The sequence below is a fragment of the Acromyrmex echinatior genome, chromosome 11 (genome assembly GCF_024713525.1).
Source record: "Acromyrmex echinatior isolate Ae372 chromosome 11, ASM2471352v2, whole genome shotgun sequence".
Classification (NCBI taxonomy): domain Eukaryota; kingdom Metazoa; phylum Arthropoda; class Insecta; order Hymenoptera; family Formicidae; genus Acromyrmex; species Acromyrmex echinatior.
The window spans coordinates 677639-701939 of record NC_141862.1 but is presented as its reverse complement, the minus strand read 5'-3'; the positions used below and the strand labels follow the sequence as shown (position 1 = coordinate 701939).

The following is a 24301-nucleotide window of genomic DNA, read 5'->3' as shown; positions in this document are numbered from 1 at the left end:
TCAATAAAGGAAAATTAATGCCAATGAGAATCGACACAGTTGTATAATGTACAGTGAGTACAAAAAGTATTCGTACAGAAAAAATATTTTTTAAAAAACTTCATTTTTAAAAAGTAAATATTATTCAGCGAGAAAGAAGTCATCGAATTGATGTCGAATCGATATAAATTCGATGATTTTAACACCAATTTGATGTCGATTTGATGTTTAATTAATGACGTTTAACGATCATTTCTTGTTGGATAATTAACAATTTATTCATAAAGAATAAAACAGACTGTATGTTTCTTAAAATTATATCAAAATGATATGTATTAATTATACAAAATATATCATCCAAAAAATAAGCGAAAATTAAAAATTGTATTGTTTAAATGCTCAAAAAATATTCGACAGACAAGAAATACATACTCTAAAATCAGAAATACATACTCGTTTGTTTATATAGAACAAAATGTATTCATTATATAAAATTACTAATTAATGTTTATTTTCTACAAATAAGGCTTTTTTATAATAAATTTCCTTGTACGAATACTTTTTGTTTTCACTGTATATATGTCAGTCATCAATTATAGTTGTTTTGACCGTAAGATTAAGTCCTCCTCAGTGTATAAGTAACAATATCGGAATCAAATTAATACGTTGTAAAAAGATAGGCAGATACAATAATTGAATCATCGTTAGGCTGTTGTCCAAAATTAAATACTTCATTGTCATCTGTTGTACTTAGCTGGATACAAACAAGAATTTAGTAATTTAAATTGTACTCAGCATAACGATGATTCATTATAACGCGATATAATTATAACTATGTCTTGAGAGCAAGTCAAATCCTTCTATTTAGGTGCCAAATCATATTTGTTAAGTATATCATAAACATTTCTGTAACTAAACTTTTATAAAATAATATTTCAATATTTATGAACAATATTATTAATTATTATTAATGTGTATATTATTGTGATCGAAATCTTTCTTCGTATTTCATATTTTTATTCGTGTTTTTTAACTGCGAAAAAATGAATGAAGTAAAAGTTATTCGCCTGTTTATAAAAGCCTTTTATAAATAAAAGTTATTTAAGAATTTCTGCATAATTTTATAGCTTTTCAAAAATTTATTTATATATTTTCTAGAATTTTTTAAATGTATATATCTAAATGCTGAGATATTCTCTTAAAAATTTTTCATTTTATAATTTCCAATGAAGTAAAATTGGAAAAATTGCAATAAAAAAAAGCAATAAATTAATGGACTCCTTATATTTAGAACAATAATAAATAGTAATAAAAAAGTAATAGGAGTTGATATAATTGTGCAGTGTCAAAAATTAAAATTATCTTACTATGTCTTACTATATCTTATAATACTATCTTACAATAATTCAAATGGTCTGAACGTTTCTGTCCATATTTGGATCATCTTCAGCAGAAATGATGTATAATTCTATGATTACGTGAAGAGGTGAGAATCTTCCTTGATAATTTGTTGACCATTATAGTTCATAGGCTGATTAGTAATCGAAAGCCTCATGATATTTTTATTGAATCGTTATTAATGAAAATCAAAGAATAATCTGACTAACTCACCTCAACCGACGTTAAATCCGTCGGTATCCGTTTTTATGTTGGTCCTAACGTAAAAACGGACGGCTTAAACAATGATTACATGGAAATTCTCAGTAAATTGTTATGTGTTTGTTTCTTTTTCCTTTTCATATTGATCGCAATGTCATTGCGATAATTACTATTTTATTCTGTGTGATTTTGACTCATGTATAATTACGTCGTTTTATTCTAAATTGACGATGTTAATCAAACATTATTTATAATTACATATGTTTGTGATTTCGTCGGTTGAGGTAAGTTAATCAGACTATCCTTTAATTTTTCAATAACAGTTCAATAAAAATATTGTATTATAGAGATTTTCGATTACCAATCAGCCTATGAATTGTAATAGTCAACAAAAATTGTAATTATCAAGGAAGACTCTCATCTCTCTTCACAGACGTAATCATAGAATTATATAATACATTATTTCTGCTGAAAATGGCCCAAATATGGGCAGAAATGTTCAGGCCGTTTAATTTATTGTAACACAGTATGTACATGCCGTTCGAATTATTGTAACACAGTATGTAAGATAATTTTAATTTTTGACATTGCGCAATTATATCTAGCGATGATTCCTAGTGCTTTTTTATTATTCAAAATTGAAAGAAGTTTAAGATATTTTTTTGAAAATCTATTCATTATATATAAATTTAAAATATGACAAATTCTTAAAGACATGAGAATTTTTTTTTACCAGGGGTATGATAGATAATTATTCAAAGAGACCTGTTCAATAGATAAATTCCAAACATCCTTCACAGAGGAGTGCACCTTTTCTTGAGGTAATAAGACCAGTCGATTTTCACGTATAATACCACTCCTCAATTTAATTTCTCTATAGATTTTCGATGACACATAAGCTCTATAATAAATGCTTTGCATGAACAATTACCATCATTACGGCAGTAATTGCAGTATAATTAAAAAAATGTTCATCACCTATAAACACCTATAACCGAAGTGTAGTGTCTCGTACTTTTAGTGTCATGATTTGTAAATATGAATTCATATCGAGAATTTCGAAATGAAGTTAATATGTGAAGAGCTTGTATATATACATCATGAACCTAAAAAGTAAACTTTTGTTTATTTTTATTTCAACAATAGGGAGTTTGCATGAAAAAAATAATACATTTTTTTTGTTTATTATATTTATGGAATATGCATTATTATAAATTTATGTATAATAAAATTTGTAATTTTTAGCAATAGATAGGTATTAAAAAACTAAAATAAAGTTTAATAATATTTGGAATTTGAGAAAACAATTTTGATTGGCTAAGAAGTGCGTGACGTTACACTGCAATAAATCATCTGCAACCGTTTGCTTATGCTGGAAGGCTAAAGCAAAATCTTAAAATTCTTTTCTTAAAAATTTCTTTATAAATTAAAAATATTAAAATAAAATGCAAAACCAACTGGATTCAGGATTCATTAAAGTCAACAAATTTATCAAAAATAACTGTATTTATGGTTTGGGAGTATATTGTTAGTGATGAGCGATATAATGCTCCAGAAATTCGAGGAATAAAAGCAACTGTGTAAGTACATTTTTATTATTATAGTGGTAATTTTTTTCAATTTTATTCTAATTATAAGTAGCATGAATAAATATTATAATTAATGTATCTATCATAGATCATCAAGAGAAAATTACACTGACTCCGCTTTGGCGAAGTACAACTTGTAGGTTAGTGTCAAACGGAAAGATTCTATTCATGGAATAATGAGACCAAACTCAAGCGGCCGATCCGAAAAAAATAAAAAACAAGATACAAAAAGAGCATAAAGAATCACACCACAGATTATAATTTGTGATATTTACTTATTATTATATTAATTAAAACATTAAACGTTTCGGCCACAATCTGGCCATCTTCAGTAATACAATAGTCTTCATAAACCGCAAAAATACATTTAGTTGAAATTAAATTCAACAGTCCATTGTTGTAATAAAAATAACATGTTCTTTTTAGTGTGAAGATACTTCGTACAAAATGTTATAACGCCCATAGTCATATCAAGAAGTGTAGAACAAGAATTTCCAGATTCTGATTAAATTAAAATTATATGACATTAATTTCTCCTCGATTTCTCCTAGTCGAATATAAAGAATTATAATCGTTACCTGTTTTACAGCCAAAAAACTGAGCGAAGAATATCAAATGACACTTTTACACAATAAGACTTTCTTCGTGACATTATGTGTTGTTGTTTGTTATATCGCGTATTATACCACTATTTATACGTCTGAGTCAAACAAATTAGAAATTTCTAGAGTTACTATTGAAAAGAAAGAGAAATCTTACTTAAGAAAAGGAAAATAAATATCTGGTAGACTTTCTGTGTCACTTTGTTTATTGATACCTCTTATTTGTCTTTTTATGTGCATTTCGGAAATTCTTCTTTTTATTAAAGATTGTTCCTTGTCTAAAACTTTTATGTTTCCCCAATCTAACTCATGCATCTCGTTCAAACGATGACGTGAAACCACTGAAATTTCGGAAGGTGATTTTCTTAAATCCGCTTTATGTTCTTTTATCGAGTCTTTAATTTTCTTTTTGTTTGGCCTACGTACGACGATTCACAATTTAACAATCGATTTTGTAGACAACTCCACATTGGTCATCCCTGGACAAAGAATCTTTCCCCGTCTTAATAAATGCATTCATTTTATTCATGGGTTTGTACGCTATGTTAAAATCATGCACATGTGAGAGTTTTTTGAACTTTTCCGACACTTTGCTCAAATACGGCACCACAAGAAATTTCTTTGAATTAACATTAGAATCGATTTCTTTATTACATTTTTTACTTCTATTTTGTAATGTCTTAATTCTATTTTTTATTGTTGCAAATATAAACTTTAAGGGATAACCGTTACTTAAAAGAATGCGAATTAGTTCCGTGATGTTTTTTTCATGAAATTTAGGATGGGACAAAAATAGAATTCTGTCCAATTGCCCAATAATAACTCCCCTTTTGTGTGTTAACGGATGATTGGAATAATAATTTTAATACCTCCCAGAATTGGTAGGTTTTTTGTACATATCAAAGATGATCTTTCCTTCTTGTTCAATTAATTTAACATCTAGGAAATTTATACCATTTTTATCGTCACGGTCAACGGTGAATTTAAGCCTTTCGTGATATGAATTAAATAATTCTAAAACTTCCTCAACCTTTTCCTCATGTACCGCTAATAAAATGTCATCCACGTAACGAAAATAAAACGATGCCTTAATGTTATTCCTGGTAATAATTTCGTGTTCTAAATCTTGTAAAATAATATTTGCCAGTATCGGAGACAAAGGAGAACCCATGGGCAAGCCAAAAATTTGTTTAAAAATTTTTTTGTCAAAGATGAAAAATGTGGAATCAATAATGATTGTGATTGCCCTGATGAACTCTTGCAGAGGAATCGAAGTCTTGCATCCAATAAGTTCCCATCTACGCTCAATACTTTTTACAACTAATTCAGTCGGAATGTTCGTGTACATAGAGACCACATCAAAAGATACAATACTGAAATCATCATCGATTACCTTGCCGTTAAGCTTATGTACCAAATCTAGACTATTTTTTACGTGACTGAAATTTGTTATGTTATTCTTGTCAATAATGTCTTTTAATATAATAATAAGTAAATATCACAAATTATAACCTGTGGTGTGGTTCTTTATGCTCTTTTTGTATCTTGTTTTTTAAATTGATAACCACGTGAATTTTTTAACTTATTTTCGAAAAAAATAAGTTCGAAACACAGTGTCGAAAAAGTGTTGTATAGCAGAACAAATTCGAGCGCTCCTATCGGAGAAAACTGAACCAGAATATTTTCCAATAGTTCGTATATCATATGCGCGCAAAATATTGGGTCATTTAAAAAGTATCCGCGGTTTTTTGTCACTAGATGGTGTTGTCATATATCTATATGATGTTGGTCATATATCTAGTGACAAAATACCGTGGATACTTTTTAGATGACCCAATACATTGTGGTATGTACGTACGTGTGACCTGTGATCACGTGCCAGTCAATACTTCTAACTTTTCCCGCAAGGCATGACACTAAAATCATATCGGCCCGATTTTCCATGGATTTTCCGACACCGTTTCGAACTCCTTTTCAGATCTCGAGTTTGGTCTCCTTTTTATTACCATCTCCGTGGTTCTATTTATACAATAAGAGCAAGAATCTGCTCTGAACACCGAGTTCGACAAAAAGATTATATTATAATAGCTGTATTGTCGACGAAGAAAAATTAATAGTTTAACACATAATGCCTCCCGGTAAAAAATTTTTCATACATGAATATGTATAAATATGTACAAATATACATAACACACATAAATATTCATAAACATGTATGTATAATTATATATGAAATATGTTCATACATCCTTTTTCTTTTGTAAAATTATTTTTTAGTGTAATAGAAATGTGAAAAATAATAATAATAGTGAAGAAATAATAATAGTAATGTGAAAACATTAAAAAGGTAATTTTCACACTATTTCTTTTAGAAAAAAATCAAGTTTGAAGAAATGTTAAATTTTATGTATATTTATACATATTTATACATATTCATGCATGAAAAATGTTTTACCGGGCTTAAATGTGCAGCATCAGAAGGTTAAAATATTCGAGAATAATAGTTTAAAAAACTAAATTTTTATTTCATAAAAATAGAAAAAAGGCCTTTATTATGAGATACCGAGTTCATTTTGAATAAATGATAGAAGTCTATAGGCAGAATTTAAAAAAATAATGGGTCATTTTGAAGAGAATTTAAGCTTTAAAATAACGTTATATAAAATTTAATTCAAATTCCATTCTTTTTTTAAAGAAATGTGAAAAGTGAACAAATTGCAAAGTCAAAAAATTGTGCCCCTAATATGAGATGTTCCGAGAAATTGATAGTAAAACGCAAAATATATCAGTATTGCAATTAAAAAACTTTATTTCATGTTTTTAAAATACAAACACACAGCCAACGTGTGCGAAAAATGAGCATGCGATAGATTATACTCAGAACTCGTCTTCAGGTAGTTGAAATCAAGCATCGCAGGCACTCGATGTTTATTCCGGTTGTCTTTTTTATTATTGTACAATAATATTTATACTTTAGCAAATTTCACTATAACATAGGAGTATGGGTTATTTCATAAAAATACCCTAGGTATTTCATATTACAATTTCCACGTCTTATGGTTTTACGATCATCAAATCTAACTTCTATAATTAAACAATTCAACATATCCCGTATTTTTCTATTAGTACTTTATCACATGAAGAATTTATTGCCAAATAGTTATTTATTAAATAATAAACAAAGTTTAAAGGCTCATCTCAATGAAAGAAACTTAACTTAAAGATGTCCAAATTCTAAAATCTTGTTTTACAATGGCATAATCTAATAATAAATTTTCTACTAAATAGTTTTCAATCCAAGAGCAATGAATTTATAGTGGAACCAATAGATAGCGTTTATTAATTTAGTAGAAACGCCGCTATCTCATATTAGGTGCTTATCTCATAACAGGAGGTTTTCCTCTAATAATTCAATAAACAGTTTAAGTATTCTTATAGTACAGACATTTACGACTTTAAAGATGCAAATTAAAAATAAATCCAAGATAAAAGTTTATATATATAGTAATATATATTTGTAATCAGAGCCGGCTCTACCCAGATAACATACATGTTACATAAAATATCTAAAAGACATCTTTTAGACATTTTTTAGACGTAAGACATCTAAAAGACATCATTTAGATATTTATACAACATAAATGTTACCAGGGTAATTAATGCGGGGCTGGGTGCATAAAAATGCGAGACTAATTCTTAAAAAATTGAAAATGAAATAATTTATTTCAAATAATAATAATTATTATTTTACAAATAATAATTATTTTATTTTAAATATATAAAATAAACATAAAATAACATAAAATAAACATAAAAGTTTTATGTTTTATGATAAAATTTATAATAAAATCTTTTATAATAAAACATTTTATAATAAAACCTTTGAAGATAAAATAATAATCTTAAGAATTATATATGGGGATAATTCTTGAAACCTTCAATACGCATGGCGTATCAATACGCTTCAATACGCTTCAATACGCTTGGCGTTCTTAACCAATAGGTCTTTTCTTTATTCCTGTCTGAATTGGTGCACATGGTGCATAAAGAAACAGATAGTGAAAGAACAGATCTAATCTTATTCGCACGTGTGAAAGTGAGAGGTCCAATTATTCTCTATCTCGTTGTCATATCGTTACAATAAGTAAAACATGTTGATCAAAACGCGAGACCGCGTGCGCTGTACTCACAGAGCCTAAAACTGGCTCTGTTTGTAATAAATCGTAGGAAGGTAGAAAGCCAATGCGAGTCAGCTCAGATTGTTGGTGTTGCAAAAATACCACATATTTCGGAACGAAATAAAATTACAGACGTTTCGATCCTTAGTATTGGAACATTTTCAATGTAGTTTTTATTATGGATAATCTACAAATAATTTTAACACATGCTGACAAAGGAAATGTAATAGTAGCTCTTGACAAAATTGATTATGTAAATAAAATGGAATTTTTGTTTTCGGATACTGTTACACTATTGTCAAACTCAATCCTTCAAATAAGATATTATCTGATTTAAAAGATTTGTTAAAAACTTGGAAAAATCGAGAATTAGTTTCTGATCATACTCATAATTTTTTAAACTCAACAAATCCAACATTACCTAGGATTTGCCTTGTGAAAATACACAAATAGAATAACCCATTATGTGTTATAGTTTCTTCTATAGGCAGTCCCTTACATAATCTTGCGATCTTTTTACACAAAATTGTGGATGCTAACTTAGAAAAACCTTACGGTTATATAAAAACTGTTTTTAACTTGTGAATGATCTTACTAAAGTAAATTTATTTAATGATTCGGTGTTGATATCGTTGGACGTCGTCTCACTTTTTACAAACGTACTTGTACACCTATAGTGATAAAAAGTATTGATCGACGTTGGCATTTCCTTAATGGTAAAATTTACCAAAAGATGAATTTTTCAAAGAAATCGTTTTAGTACTTAACTCCACATACTTTAGCTTTAATGTGCATTCAAATTCTATAAATAGTCCTTTGGTGTTCCAATGGGATCTTCGCTATCTCCCATTTCAGCTGATTTAGTCATGCAAGATTTAGAGACTTTTGTACTTGAAAAACTACCGTTTTCTTTGAAATTTTATTATAAATATGTCGATGACATTGACTCTCAACTCAAAAGAGTGCAACATTGATATGACCGTAAATAATTTTAATAATTTTCATCCTAGATTAAAATTTACAGTAGAGCTTGATGGTAATAGTTTAAACTTTCTTGATGTAACGCTGATAAAGAAAGATAATACTCTCTGTTATATGATTGATATCATAAACCAACTTTTTCAGTGCGATACTTAAATTATTTTTCGTGCCAATGTACCAGAAAATGGGAATGATTTTTGGTCTAACGGACAGAGTTTTACTATTATCACATTCTAATTTCCATGAAAAAAACTTTCGCGATTTAATAATAGACATTTTATTGAATAACGGATACCATCTCAATATATTAGGTGTAGTAAAAAGAAATCCATTATTTTTCCAATAGGTGGCTTAATAATCTGTATCACGCGTAGACGAGATACAGATTATTAAAGCCATCTATTGGAAAAATAATGGATTTCTTTTTATTACACCTAATAATATTTAATTATATCAAAAAAAGACTTTACGTAAAATTTAAACAACTTAACAGCAACGAAATTAGTAAAAATAAAAATTCACGCTCTGCAACTAAATCTTTAACAACCTTTTTTACTGTTCCCTATATTCCGTCAATATCCGAAAAATTCAAAAGATTTTTTAAAAATAACAAAACTGTTAGCTTGGCCTACATTGGATTACATAAATTAAGTTCTTTCATTAGAGTTCAAAAGGACAAATTACATTCCTTTTTACATTCTAACGTAATATATAAAATAATATATAAAATTAATGATTCTGATTATAACGCTTCATATATAGGCCAAACGAAAAGATTATTAAAAACCAGGATATCATCAACATCGTAATCACATCAATAGATGTACTAATCAACATTCGATTATTATGGAACATAGACTTGAATTTAATCATGATTTGATTGGAACAATGTCAAGATGAAGAAAAGAATTACAACAAGCGATTAATCTCAGAGTCTATTTATATTAAGAAACGGGGAATGGTTTAAATCTACAAGAGAATACTGAAATGTTGGATTCTTTATATCATGATTTATTTTAAAAAGAATGATTTTTTCAAATTTTGTAGTTAATGCGCATACTTTGTTTTTATAACTCATTTGATTTTTCGTTTTCTTTTTATTTATTGTATTATTCCCCCACTTAGTAACGACAATTTTATTTTGACTTCTTCACACACTCTTGAAATGTCTTACTGTATACACGTTATAAATTATCTGATATAATTATCTGATTATAAATCATCGTCAATATATAATAATAATAAGATTGGAAATAAGACCGTTTTATGTTAAATAATATTACAATTAATTTTTTAAGATTAATTTGGGAAATTTGGGGGGATTATTAATATTTCAGATTGATTGCGTTGAAAATCCGACAATCATATCGGCACACAATTATAATTTCTTAAATTAATTCATTTAAATGAATATATATAATAGTTCAACATCTTAACATTCAGACCGTGGCGTATTTAAAGTAATACATCAATATGTAATGTAAGCGTATTCAGTTTCTTTAATATTTTTTGTATTAGTATTTTATGTCTTTTATTATTTTTCATATTATTGTATATTGCAGATAATGTAATTCGTTCGAGTATTCAATTAAATACGACAGGACAAGTTCTATATTTATTATATTTGATGAAATAGTAAGCAGTCTGTACTTAAATTTACACAAAATGGAATTTTTTCAAAAACTATATTAAAAATGATTCAATAATAAGGATCGAAACATCTGTAATTTTATTTCATTCCGAAATATATAATATTCTTGCACATCAACAACCTGTGCTAACTCGCATTGGCTTTCTATCTTCCTACGATTTATTCTTTGGATTTATCAAGATTGAGAATATTTGTAATAATATAAATATTGGGTCATCTAAAAAGTATCCGCAGTTTTTGTCATTAGATAGTGTTGATGATCAACACATCTAATGACAAAAAACCGCGGATACTTTTTAGATGACCCAATATATAAATTTTTATAAATAAATTGAATTTAATTATAGAAGAATGTAAGCATGGTAGCCTTCTTAATGTGGATTAATAGACCATATGAGTCTACATCTCCAACTGAAGTTGAATGTTATTGGAGAAAATCAGCCTTATCTAATGTTGCAAATTCAAAAAAATTTATTATAACTAATGACAATGAATCTACGACTGAAAATTTAGGTGACAACTCTAATTTTATAAAGTAATCGAAGCTAAAGCAAAATAATTAGATAATCAATTGCCAAGATATTACTAGATATAAACAGGAAAAAACAGTTTATACATTATCAATAGGAAAGAACAGTTTATACATTATCAATTAATTAATTCATCAATTAATGTTTAACTTTTATACTAAAAAGGATTCATTGCTAATTGATAATTTCATAACATTTGCAAAAGAAAAAATGTTTGAAAATTAGAAAAGTAAGTATTCTAATAAATTTTATTAATTTAAGATTATAAACATTTAAAAAATGATTACACATTAAAAAATTTACACATTAAAAACATGTTTTTTTTTTATTAATTATGAATTATAATTTTAAAATAATTTTAGATGTAGAATAATTTTATACATAAATTCCCAAAATACCTTTGCAAAATGCCTTTACATTTGACATTCAGGCTCGTATTCAGAACGCGCTTTTCTCGATAAAAGCGCGCTTTTATTTTTAAAATTTCATAATATGCGTAACGTAAATTACAGCATGTTAGCGCGCTAACATTGTTGTTATAGTTTACATTTTAAGTTATATTAGATATTGTGACATGAACATGATTAATATTTTTATAAATTGTTATATTTAAAGAGCATAAAGAATACGAGGTCTGATAAAAAAATAAGCGAACTTTTTGAATTACTGGGCAACGGAGTGTCCGATGAGCGGTTTGCAGCACTATAATCGTTATAATCTTCCAAGTAATTGGCTTTTTTAAAATTGTTTACATCTCGTTTAGTTTCAGAGTTATTGTTATTTGAGTGCAACGTGTTTTAGTGTTTGTGGCGAGGTTGGCGGGTTTTCGCCTCGAAATGAATTTTTGCAATTTTTGCCTCAAGGTCAAACAATCAACCGCCAGTACTATGATGATGTTTTAAAAAGATTATGCGAAAAAATTCGTAAAGAGACCACAGTGGCGAGACAACTCATGTTGTCCTACATAACCTACCCATTCAGCCTTGTCTCCCCAAATCTTGCTCCCTGCGACTTTTTCTTGTTCCCAAAATTAAAATCAGTTCCTAAAATAAAAATTTAGTTTGAAGCGCCACGAATACTACACGTTGCACTCAAATAGCAATAGCTCTGAAACTAAACGAGATGTAAACAATTTTTAAAAAGCCAGTTATTCGGAAGATTATAACGATTGTAGTGCTACAAACTGCACGTCGTTAGGATACTTCGTTGCCGAGTAATTCAAAAAGTTCGCATTTTTTTATCAGATCTCGTATTTTGTATAATACCTATATCGAAATGATCTTCACAACAAAAATAATTCCATTTTCCTGGTTCGTCAATATGATGTACACTTTTAAAACATTCTTTTTTCACGTTTTCAACTTGAGGCACATAAAAGAACAATTTTTCCGGTATTTTAATTGTTGTGCTTTTACACACAGGTACGAAACACATTTTTACGTGTTTCCTTTGTTCATTTTTAAAATAAATTAATTTCTTACTGAATAATTATGGTTTCTTTGTGCAACGTCACAGCGCGTTCGGAAGGGCTCGGTTGTTTTCGGCATTTCAAATAATGCAATACGTTATTATTTATTTTTTTTTGCATAATTTGCGTTAAAAAATTATTAAAAAATTGAAGTTAAAGGTGTGTGTGTGTGTGTGTGTGTGTGTGTGTGTGTGTGTGTGTGTGTGTGTGTGTGTGTGTGTGTGTGTAAATTATAAAATATTTTTCAAAAATTATGCAAACTCCCTATTAATACTCATGCTAAAATAATTCTTACCGTATGAAGAATTTTCGTATTCACTGTGATAAACGTATTATAGCCTATACCTATAAAATCATTGCATGATTTGCATGACTTTTTTCTTTTAGAAAAACATAACTAAGTAAACGAGAATGTATTAAAATGGATTGTAATTTTATCTCTAACCGATGATTTAAAATTAAAAATTTGATTTATTCAAACTGTGTTCTAAAATTCACTGCCAGTGTTGAAAATGTATAGTATACGTAATGTAAACTGTAGATTTTCAGCTTTGGAACACAGTTGCTTCAGTTGAATGCAATTAGACTAAAAAAATTGCATTTCCTATTTCCAGATTTTTTAAAAAGAGCAGTATTCACGATGCACTTAAAGAAGCTGATATTAACTTTTACTCTATAAAAGTGAATGATCAATGTATGTATTATCATTGATTTCAGTGCTACACTTATAACTGTAATATTAGCAAATATTTATTGTTTTACTCTAAAACTGATTCATTTTTAGAAATTATGATTTCTGAAGAAATCTGCAGAAATCATAACCTCTGAAAGTGAATCAGTTTTACAGTAAAACAATAAATATTACTGTAAAACAGTACATATTCGCTGATGATTACATCAGTAATAAGTGTAGCACTGAAGTCAGTGATAATATGTACATTGATAATTTACTTTTACAAAGTAAAATTTAGTATCAGCTTTTTTAAGTGCATCGTGAATACTGCTCTCGCGTTCGCGAGATACAGATTACTAAAGCCATCTATTGAAAAAATAATTCTTTTTAATTGGATTTCTTTTTACTACACCTAATATATACTACTGATTCACTTTTAGAGAGTAAAAAGACAGAAATGCGCTTCACGCAATACCTATAAATGAATAAAAAAATGCATTGAGATTGAAAAGGATCGATTTCAACGTTCGCGAATACGTACTTTTAAAATTCTGAATCCATTTCAATCAATTTCAATTCATTCTTGTTTACCCAGCAAATGAGAATGGATAGAAATGGATTAAAATGGATTCAGATTTTCAGAAATACGGATTCATGAATGTTAAAATGAATCTTTTTCAATTCTAAATGCATTTCGATTCATTTATAGGAATTGCATAAAGCAAATATCTATGCCTTTTCAATCCTGAATGCATTTATAGAAATCGCATAGAGCGTATCTCTATGCTTTTCAATCTAAAAATAATATTCAGTTAAATTCAAAAATAATATCAACAATTTCTGTGCAACGTGAATATTGCTCAATTCAATATTCTGAATATGAAATGCAGTTTTTCAATTTAATTAAATAAAAAAAGTTTTTATTTAAAAATGGACCATAAATTGTACTTAAATTATTTAAAATTATAAATAGGAAATTTTTCATTTTAATCCAATTAAGTTCAAAAAAATTGTAACATAAAAATAATTGAGCTATATTCATTTGTTTATCTTTGATTGAAGTAAAATAAATGATCGATGAGTGAACACTCGCAAACTAAATCAAACACAGCCCGAATATTAGGCTAATCACGGCGCGCGACATCAGGCAAGTGAGATTAAAATTATCCACACTTACACAATGTTGTCTCATAGTAATATAAATTGTTTATATTTTATTATATTTGTCAAATGATGATATTTTTATTATTATATATCTATATAATTTTGTTACTAATTTAGCTGATTGTAATTGAAGTAAAGAATGAATAACACATTTACCAATTGAAGAAGTGGTGTAGCGTAGAAGATTCATAATCCAGAGGTCCTAGGTTCAAATCCCACTAAGGTGGGTTTTTTAATACCAATTTGAAGTAGTTAATTTCAGGTATAACTATTATAAATGTTTTAGAAATAAAATTTGTAATCTTTAAATATGAATTTTTTTTCGAATATTAAACTAGTGTCAGCTCGGATCTAATCCATTTCAATCCATTTTCATGAAACCCATTTTAAACTACGCATTAAAAAAATTTTAATCCATTTTAATCCATTCTTTGCTGGGTACTGGAAAGTTACTATATGTGACAGATTATAACTTAAAAAATTATAAAACAAATAATTGAAGAAAGCCTTGATTAGTCACAAAACAGCCGATCTTGTAGGTGCCTAATAATATATTCTTTTTTTACATGAATTTTACAATTTGCAATTTATGCAAACTGCATGTCAATTATTTGTCAGTCAAATGCTGATGACTCAGCAAACGAGAATGGATTGAAATGAATTAAAATGGATTCAGATTTTCAGAAATATTGATTCACGAATGTTAAAATGAATGTTTTTCAATTCTGAATGCATTTTTATTCATTTAGGAATTTCATGGAACATATCTCTATGCCTTTCAATCTAGAAATAATATTAGCCTTTTCTGTGCACAATTGTGGATACTGTTCGATCCAAAATTTTGAATAATAAATGCAGTTTTTTAATCCAATTGCATCCAATTGAATCTAATTGAATCCAATTAAATCCAAAAAAAGTATTCGCTATTTAAAATACGCAGATAGAAAAAAATTTCAATCCATTTTAATCCATTCTCGTTTGCTGGGGATGAGCATCTTAAAACACTATAATGTAGTGTTAATAAATAGTCAGCGTCTAATTTGCAGGACCCAGTTAACGAGAATAAATTAAAATAGACTGAAATTTTACTTATTCAAATGCATATGTTAAATAAAAAACCTTTTTTGGAATCAATTGAATTCAGTTAGATTCAATTAGATTCAACTGGATTGAAAAACTGAATTTTCTATTCAGATTTTTTAATTGAGCAGCGTTCACAATACATTTTAAAAAAGCCGATATTATTTTTGGATTGAAAGGCATAGAAATGCAATTTCTAAAAATGAATAACAATGCATTAGGATTGAAAGGAATTCGTTTCAAAATTCGCGAAAACATATTTCTAAAAATCTAAATTCATTTCAATCAATTTCAATTCATTCTCGTTTACTGGGGAACTGGAAATTGTAAAATTCACGCAAAAAAATATTTAAAAGACATCAAGATTTACTTTATTCAAATAAAACTTTCTTCGTTTATTTGTATTGTTCACATATATGTATATATCCATCAATATTTTCACTTATTGTTTAAAATAATATATGTGCGCTAATTGTTTCATACTTAAGTTAATTCGTGGCAAGGATAAAGAATGCCATATGATTCTCAAGTTGGTGACAATTAGTCTTCCTAGATCCCCAGCATTGCCTTTTGTATCTTCTATCATATCAAGTTTGTCGACAGTGAGTTCACCAGGTCGTAATTGCATATTACTACATGCAAAAAAGATTTAATATTTTCGCCGTATTATTTAATAATTTATTTTCACTCAGCACATTTAGCACTAAATGTAGTTATTTAATTACTTTACTTCGCATTTGTTCAAATGCGCGGAGCATACAATTTGACATAGTTACAAAACAAAACTTATAGTTGCATTAGTAAAAGCTAAAAGCTGAATAATAATTTAAAGATAATTAAATTTTATAATTACGAATGAGAAACATCAAATTTCACTTGGTTGTCCTGCCACATTTTGGGCGTCAGCTAAACAGGATAATGCTGGATAGTACAGAAAGAACTTGACTTAGCTCAGGCTGAAAATCAATATTGTTGTCATACCAACAAATATACAACAAAAATGACGTAGGTCTCATACTCTTTCGCGTAAATGCAAATACTTTGCGACAAATATATTTGAATCATTAATTAAACATATAAAAAAAGAGAAAATCAGTCTGGACAAAAATGATATATTTTTCTTTAAATAACGTTATATAATTAGATAAAAAATTGACATATAGCATTATGATATTATTCCTCTGGCCAAGGTTTGCCTATACCCTGTGACGCACCCATCCTGGACGGATCTTGACTTGGATAATGAATGGGAGTAGTTCCTGGAGGAAAAATTGGTGCAGCTGCGGCAGCAGCGGCAGCAGCAGCAGCAGCAGCAGCAGCAGCAGTTGCTATTTGCGGTGGAAACATAAATTGAGGAGCAACTGGTGGTGGTGGAATCATCATCGGCGGCATCATACCAGGAGTAGTTTGTAGATTGAAGAAGTTGCTACTCATGCTTTCCGATGGTGGTGGTGGTGGTAATGCGCCAGGTAATCCTGGGACAGGTTCAAGAATCTCTCTCGTTGCTTCTGCCGCCGACACCGTCTGTCTTCCCTGTGAACGGCCCCATTTTATAGTGAGCCGTCTTCCACCCAATATCAGTTTATTAAAGGTCCTTTCTGCTGCCGCTTCGGCAGCGCTTCTCTGCGTATATTGGATGAAGGCACATTGCTGACGCGGCACCATAGTCACTGAACGAATCTCGCCATATTGGTAGAAGTGATCGCGCAGCTGTTTCTCCGTTAATACGTCACCCAAATTACCAATGTATAACGTTGTGATGGATTTATCCTCTGGTGGATCTAGCTTAGGCATAGCTGCTGCTCTACGCATTAATTTATCTGCCACTGGATCGTTTACGCCATAGTAACGATCTTTTATGTTCTGATCTGCCAATGGATCATCAGGATCTGTTGGTTTCTCATGTCGATAAGGACATTCTTCGCCTCTCTTGCATTCACCCTTTACCCAAAACGAGCAAATGTGTGGCCTATTTCTCTTATAATAAGGACTCGTTCTAGCCAGTTTCATCAGCAGATCACTAGCCGCAGCAGACTTGCCTACAGCACCGGCAGGTGTTGTCGGATCAATTTTTCCAATTTCATTGTCTATGTTTTGTACATAGTATTCCTTATTTACATCCGAACGTGGTAAATCATCCTTAATTTTTAAAGCAGCATCGCGAACTTGAATAGGCAAACCATATTCCAAATCCAATAAACACGTTTGGCAAACATTCTTCAATCGACTGCATGTCTGACAAACTTCGGTTTTCTTAAATCTCATTCTTGCTCCTGGACACCATCTAAATACTGTAAATGGTCGCATACATATCTTGCATTCCTTTCCATATTTCTCCTTTGTCTATAAATCAATTCATAATAATAATATTAACAATTTTGTTTATAATAAATGTGTGTGTGTGTGTGTGTACATATATACATTTCATATATAAGGTGTGTGTGTGTGTGTGTGTGTGTGTGTGTGTGTGTGTGTGTGTGTGTGTGTGTGTGTGTGTGTGTGTGTGTGTGTGTGTGTGTGTGTGTGTGTGTGTGTGTGTGTGTGTGTGTGTGTGTGTGTGTGTGTGTGTGTGTGTGTGTGTGTGTGTGTGTGTGTGTGTGTGTGTGTGTGTGTGTGTGTGTGTGTGTGTGTGTGTGTGTGTGTGTGTGTGTGTGTGTGTGTGTGTGTGTGTGTAGGAAATCCTGTAAGTTTTAGCCAATCGCTTTTTTGTATAGATAGAATGGACTAAACTGAATCGAAAAATCCTTTACTATTTTACAATTTTCACAATAGTTAACAAAATATTAATTACTAAAAATTGCCAAATATTGGTCTTGAATTTTTTACTCAAATACTATTAACTTTACAGAAAAACTGCAAAAGACAAAAATCATTTATTTCCTTCTCATAAAGTTCTGAACATTTTTTCAGAATTTTTTAATATCGTACTTTCTCATGTTGGTAAAAATAAAAAATGCAGTGCTAAAAAGTTGATAAAAAATTCTGAAAAAAATTCTTAGAGTTCTATGAGAAGAAAAGAACGATTTTTGTCTCTTGCAGTTTTTCTGTAAAGTTTGATAGTATTTGAAAAATTATTCAAGACCAATATTTGACAATTTTTAGTAATTAATATCTTGTTAATTATTGCAAAAATTGCAAAATGGTAAAGAAGTAAAGGATAAACTCAGTTTAATCCGCTTTATCTATACAAAAGCGATTAGTCAAAACTTACAGGACACTGTATATGTCACATATATACATCTCATCATTTGTAATTCAGACAATTTACTATGTTTTACTTTGTAATTCAAACAATTTATTATGTTTTACTTTGTAATAAAAGATAACAATTGAATAAATTTTTGATAATTATCCAGACTTTTACTTACCATACGAATGTATGGATTATCTCCCAAACACGTCTGACACAATATTGGGAATTCCTATACAAGAAAAACATGTCAACGAAGGCAATATGATAAAATAAAAATGACATCAGTGTTACAAAATAAAGGCTTGAATTGAACGTGAAAAATCTTTTTTATGCTCACCGCATCTTCCCAATTTTGTCTATTATATGTATTGGTAGTCTTTGATGTTGCCATTATATATTAATTTATCTTAAAACAACACTTCCACCATTTGCAAAATTACTTGCAACACTGTTTTTTCAATGAGTTTGGAATGCAACTTACTCCGTAAAAAAACGATTACAATATCAGAGAGAAAGACAAAGAGACATAGAGAAGGCATGACAGCTCAAAATCTGTATCCGCAAAATGCTGTCGCACACTACTGCCCCCTGATAAAAAGGATTCAAACTATATGGCAAGATCCACTTTTCTGAGAGTACAGTGCAGTGCATTAATTCACTGGGTCATAGTAGCGGTCCTACTTATCGAAAATAAGAAAATGCAGTACTAAAAAGTTGATAAAAAATTCTGAAAAAATTATTAGAGTTCTATAAGAAGAAAATAAATGATTTTTGTCTCTCGCAGTTTTTCTGTAAAGTTGATAGTATTTGAGTAAAAAATAAACATCGATAAATCGGACATCGGGCCGCTACTATGAGCGAATTAATGCACTGCAATATACACAGATCTACTTATCAAGACTGCAGATGATAAATCGATATTTGGTTCATAAAATCGTGCTGTATCCACAAATTGTAGATCAGAAATACTCATCTCTGCAATTATATGTCTTTTTACATGGGCGTGATTTTTATATTTCACTTAAAAGGATTAACATTAAAGTTATATATTATACCCATTTTATAAAATTATTGTGTTTTAAGCATTTTATTTTTATTATTATAAACGCATTATTATAGTTTATCTACTTTATTTCCCATGAAAAAATATTCTATATATAATTATGTAAAGTTATATATTATATAATTTTATATATTTCTCAGATAGCCAAATTTAAAGAGATAAATTTTGAGTAGAGTCTGCTATCAATTTCTGATTGCAGAAAAGCAATTGTACACAAAGTTTATACTATCAGACAATAGCCTAGTTTCCACCGAGGATTTTAACCCGGATCAAAATGTAAAAACCAACCCACTACTGTCGACAAACAAATTGCTGCCAAAAATATGACAAATGACAAAATATGACTGATGACATGCTATACCAGCAAATTGGTGACAGAAATCGAGCAGAGTCTACCATGATGTAAGAGAACAAGAAGCGGAATCCATAGACGTTGTTCAAAATTCGACATGAGCTGGATGCAGGGAGACGTTATTAGCGCTATTTGTGTTATTGGCCTAGTTTCCACCGAGGGTTTAATCCGGATCAAATCCTGTTACAGTCGAACGACAGGGGATTCGCAATGCACATGCGAGTGTTTCCAACCTATTTTATCATACTTTATCACGTTATTGTGTCCGACATATTCAATAATGAAGTTGAGTTTGTTATTTGACCTATATAAAAGTACTAATTAAAAAAAGGTATTAGGAGTATAAATAAGTTTCCGCCGTTTGACAAAAGATAGTGCCACCAGTATGTTATGGTTAAAATTGTCTGCTGTAAAACGTCATATCGTAAGATTGGACATCTGGTAACAACATAGCCTTGAAATATTAGCGATTTTGTATCAGCATCATATATCTTTTTTCGTGCGAAAATGTCGAGTTTTGAGCCGAATAAACGTCATTTGCGGGAGCTTTTGATTTACTTCTTTAATTTGAAGAAATCTGCAGCTGAGGCGCATCGATTGCTTGTAGAAGCATATGGTGAGGCTGCCTTAAGTGAAAGAAGTTGCCGTGAGTGGTTTCAAAAGTTTAAGAACGGTGAATTTGACGTCGAAGACAAAGAACGTAGCGGAAGGCCGAAAGTGTACGAAGACGCGAAATTGGAATCATTATTGGATGAAGATTCGTGCCAAACGCAAGAAGCACTTGCACTTACATTAGGAGTGACTCAACCAGCAATTTCACATCGCTTAAAATCATTAGGAATGATTCAAAAGCAAGGAAATTGGATTCCATATGAACTGACGCCGAGAAACGTTGAACACCGATTTTTCACATGTGAAATGCTGCTTGCCAGGCACAAACGAAAGGGTTTTTTGCATCGTATAGTCACTGGTGATGAAAAATGAATTCACTACGATAACCCAAAGAAGAAAAAATCATGGGGACCACCTGGCCATGCTTCAACATCAACAGCCAAGCCGAACATTCATGGAAAAAAGCTCATGTTGTGTATTTGGTGGAATCAGCTTGGTGTCGTATATTATGAGTTGCTCAAACCGAACGAAACCATTACTGGGGCTCTCTACCCACAATTGATGAGATTGAGCCGAGTACTCAAGAAAAAACGCGCCCACTACTACTCCAGACACGACAAAGTTATTCTTCTGCATGATAATGCTCATCCACATGTTGCGGCGCCGGTCAAAACCTATTTGGAAACACTCAATTAGGAAGTTTTATCCCACCCACCGTATTCACCAGACATTGTTCCTTCTGATTACTACTTGTTTCGATCGATGGCACATGGCCTGTCTGAGCAACACTTCACATCATATGAAGATACCAAAAATTGAATCGATTCGTGGATAGCTTCAAAAGATGAAGCGTTCTTCCGACGCGGTATCCGTATGCTGCCAGAAAGATGGGAAAAAGTAGTGGCTAGCGATGGACAATACTTCGAATAAAACATTATGTACCGTTCTTTCACAATAAATGCCCAATTTTTGATTAAAAACGGCGGAAACTTATTTATACTCCTAATAATGCCGCTATCTTGTTATTTATGTAAAAGAAAAAGCACAGAGGATAAAAAGATAACTTTACATAAGTAAGTTTAATTACAAATGATGAAAGTACATGTCCGATTGCTTACAATAGTTAATAAAAATTAAATTATTCTTTTTAGATTTCCGAAAACATCAGAAATACGTAAAAAATGGATCGACGCTTGCGGATTGCATAAAAAAGATGTATCCCGAATTTATATTTGCTCACATCACTTTGAATTACCTGATAATTTAGTTGTATTAAAGAGGTTACCTTCTGGGACTATACCCACTGTAGAAATAGCTGTACCAAATCACTCAGTTGAATTATCAAATGTGTCAACAATAAAAAGTACTACAGTTAATACATCGAAATCATCTGAAGTGAACATCTCCAATTTTGATATAATGGATTATGCTAACGCTGTTCATTCAATATCGGAAGCTTCGACTTATCATTCATGTAAGTTACATACAAATTATGTAGAAATAAAAATATATACACTGATTGTAAGAGGAAATAACATAAATGTCATTTTTGTGATAAATATTTTATTCTTTCAGTGCCAGTAATAGAAAGTACTAGTATGTCAAATTTATCTGAAGTGAATATTACATCTCCAATTGTATCTAATGAAATGGATTTTGATGATGAAGTTCAGATAATATCTGAAGTTTTCACTTATTATTCACGTAAATTACATTATATAGAAATAGAAATACATACACTGATTATAAAAGAAAATAAGTATTATTTTTGATAAATATTTTATATTTTTAGCTTCTAAAGAGAACATTTCTCCTCCTCGAAAGAAACGTTCGTTTGCAGAGCCAAGATATATTTCAGAAATTAATATCAGTGACGTTAGTACACCGAGAAAAACGAGAAGATTAATCAATTTTATTAAAAAAATGAATCAAAAGAAAAGCAAACAAATCAAATCTTTACAAGATGAAAACAGAAGACTTCGAAAGCGAGTTACTACATTGCGATTAAGACGATTTTATTCGTAAAAAATATACAAAACTTATTTTATTCCATCATCAGTAGCATTAATTATAATTAGGATTGTGTAAAATTTCAGTTTTAATATATTGGGAGTACAAATTATTATTATTCGGTCCATTTTCCAAAAGATAGCTCCGGCTGTTGTGAATGGTTCATAGTGACAACTGATTTTGGCGTTTTCAGAGAGGTTAGATATCTGCTAATATTCAGTTTATATTGCTTTGAGTTTCATACAAAAACCTTGATTTTTACTATGTTTGAAATGTCGAATTTTGTGTTAACCAAGCAGCATTTGCGAGAGGTTCTAATTTTCTGCTTTAATTGGAAGAAAAGTGCAGCTGAAGCCTATTGAATGCTTGTCGAAGTTTATGACATTGCTCCAAATCATGATAACTGATAAATCATGTAGGGAATGGTTTCGAGGATAGAGATTTCAGCGTTGAAGACAAGCCTCGCTCTGGACAGCCAAAAAAATTCGAAGACAAAAAATTAGAGGCATTACTCGAAGAAGATCAGAAAAGAGGAACTTGAAATCGAATGCAAGAGGAGCTTGCAGAATCATTGGGAATAACTCAACAAGCCGTTTCTGCACGATTGAGAGCCATTTTGGGAATAATTCAAAAACAAGGAAATTGGGTGCCTTATGAAATGAAACCGAGAGACGTTGAAAGGCGATTTTTCTTGCGAACAGCTGATTCAAAGACAACAAAGAAAAGGTTTTTTGCATCGGATTGTGACTGGAGATGAGAAGTGGATATTCTATGACAACCCCAAGAAGAAAAAATAATACGCTAAGCCCGGTCAATCGTTGCCATCGACCTCAACGTCAATACCAAAGCCGAACATTCATGGTTCGAAGATCATGCTCTGTATCTGGTGGGACTAAAAGAATTGTTTACTATGAGCTGCTGAAACCTGGCGATTCCATTACGGGCGATCGGTATCGGCTACAATTGATTCGTTTGAGCCGTGCATTGCGATAAAAACGGCCGGAATACGGCAAAGACATGATAAAGTTATTTTTCTTCATGACAATGCTCGGCCTCATGTCGTAAAAAAATATTTGGAAACGCTCAAATGGGATGTTTTACTGCACCCGCCGTATTCTCCGGACATTGCTCCTTCTGATTATGATTGTTCCGAAGGATGCAGTACGTCACCGATTGATTTCTTTCGCAGAAATTGAAAATTGGCTCCAAAATTGGATCGCCTCCAAAGACGAGTCATTTTTTCGAGATGGAATTCGAAAAGTGCCTGAGAGATAGGAAAAAGTAGTAGTCAGTGATGGACAATACTTTAATTAATCTGTTCATTCATTTGTTTTGAAATTTTGAACACAAAAAACAGACCGAACTAATTTGTACTCCTAATATATAATATTAGGTGTAGTAAAAAGAAATCCACGCGTAGACGAGATACAGATTACTAAAGCCATCTATTGGAAAAATAATGAATTTCTTTTTACTACATCTGATATATTGTATGTGTTTTAAAATTATTGATAAAATAATAAAACTATGTTCAAATTATAAACACGCTTATATTTATTTACATTCATATTTTAATA

At 30.3% G+C, this 24301-nt stretch overlaps 3 protein-coding genes and 1 long non-coding RNA gene across 8 annotated transcripts in view; 2 read left to right on the top strand and 2 right to left on the bottom strand.

Moving 5' to 3' along the window:
- BBS5 (Bardet-Biedl syndrome 5 protein) overlaps positions 1 to 16454 on the bottom strand; it is a 38523-nt gene extending 22069 nt beyond the window's left edge. The window contains exons 1-5 of one of the 4 annotated variants that reach the window (XM_087411369.1): positions 16220 to 16454; positions 15978 to 16126; positions 12873 to 12922; positions 2557 to 2684; positions 2344 to 2479 (exon numbers count right to left, since the gene is read on the bottom strand). In XM_087411369.1, the coding sequence (XP_087267495.1) occupies positions 2344 to 2479; positions 2557 to 2684; positions 12873 to 12922; positions 15978 to 16122 (459 nt within the window). In that variant the 5' untranslated portion in view covers positions 16123 to 16126; positions 16220 to 16454. Of the gene's footprint in view, positions 1 to 2343; positions 2480 to 2556; positions 2685 to 12872; positions 12923 to 14570; positions 14806 to 15977; positions 16127 to 16219 lie in introns of those variants that run through there. The other 3 variants (XM_011051008.2, XM_087411371.1, XM_087411370.1) reach the window with 3 other exon arrangements.
- LOC147907982 (uncharacterized) lies at positions 2691 to 10791 on the top strand. The gene is made up of 2 exons (XR_015546720.1): positions 2691 to 3158; positions 3256 to 10791. It is a non-coding gene; the product is annotated as an uncharacterized LOC147907982 (long non-coding RNA).
- A 136-nt stretch (positions 16455 to 16590) lies between the features above and the next one.
- On the bottom strand, positions 16591 to 19209 carry LOC105143036 (pre-mRNA-splicing factor RBM22). The gene is made up of 3 exons (XM_011051009.2): positions 19025 to 19209; positions 18863 to 18916; positions 16591 to 17837 (listed from the first exon to the last, which is right to left on the bottom strand). The coding sequence occupies exons 1-3, from the start codon at positions 19076 to 19078 to the stop codon at positions 16668 to 16670; spliced, it is 1278 nt and encodes a 425-aa protein (XP_011049311.1). The 5' UTR covers positions 19079 to 19209; the 3' UTR covers positions 16591 to 16667.
- A 2441-nt stretch (positions 19210 to 21650) lies between these two features.
- Positions 21651 to 24267, top strand: LOC105143043 (uncharacterized). Of its 2 annotated transcripts, XR_015546719.1 has the most exons (5): positions 21651 to 21787; positions 21866 to 22188; positions 22290 to 22418; positions 22507 to 22921; positions 23024 to 24267. XR_015546719.1 is itself a non-coding variant. In XM_087411372.1 (4 exons), exons 1-4 carry the CDS (start codon positions 21651 to 21653, stop codon positions 22737 to 22739), a joined length of 822 nt encoding a protein of 273 aa, XP_087267498.1. In that variant the 3' UTR covers positions 22740 to 24267. The 2 variants fall into 2 exon arrangements, 1 of the variants encoding a protein (XP_087267498.1); XM_087411372.1 differs by having other exon boundaries at positions 22507 to 24267.
- The last annotated feature ends 34 nt before the right edge of the window (positions 24268 to 24301 follow it).

Excerpts from the sequence above, each read along its gene's own strand:
- LOC105143036 (XM_011051009.2), bottom strand. The coding sequence starts at position 19,078 with ATGGCAACATCAAAGACTACCAATACATATAATAGACAAAATTGGGAA. Across the intron at positions 18,917-19,024 it reads GACAAAATTGGGAAGATGCG|GAATTCCCAATATTGTGTCA; the intron begins GTGAGCATAAAA and ends TTTCTTGTATAG. Across the intron at positions 17,838-18,862 it reads ATAATCCATACATTCGTATG|ACAAAGGAGAAATATGGAAA; the intron begins GTAAGTAAAAGT and ends ATTGATTTATAG.
- LOC105143043 (XM_087411372.1), top strand. The coding sequence starts at position 21,651 with ATGTACCGTTCTTTCACAATAAATGCCCAATTTTTGATTAAAAACGGC. Across the intron at positions 21,788-21,865 it reads AAAAAGATAACTTTACATAA|ATTTCCGAAAACATCAGAAA; the intron begins GTAAGTTTAATT and ends TATTCTTTTTAG. Across the intron at positions 22,189-22,289 it reads AGCTTCGACTTATCATTCAT|TGCCAGTAATAGAAAGTACT; the intron begins GTAAGTTACATA and ends TTATTCTTTCAG.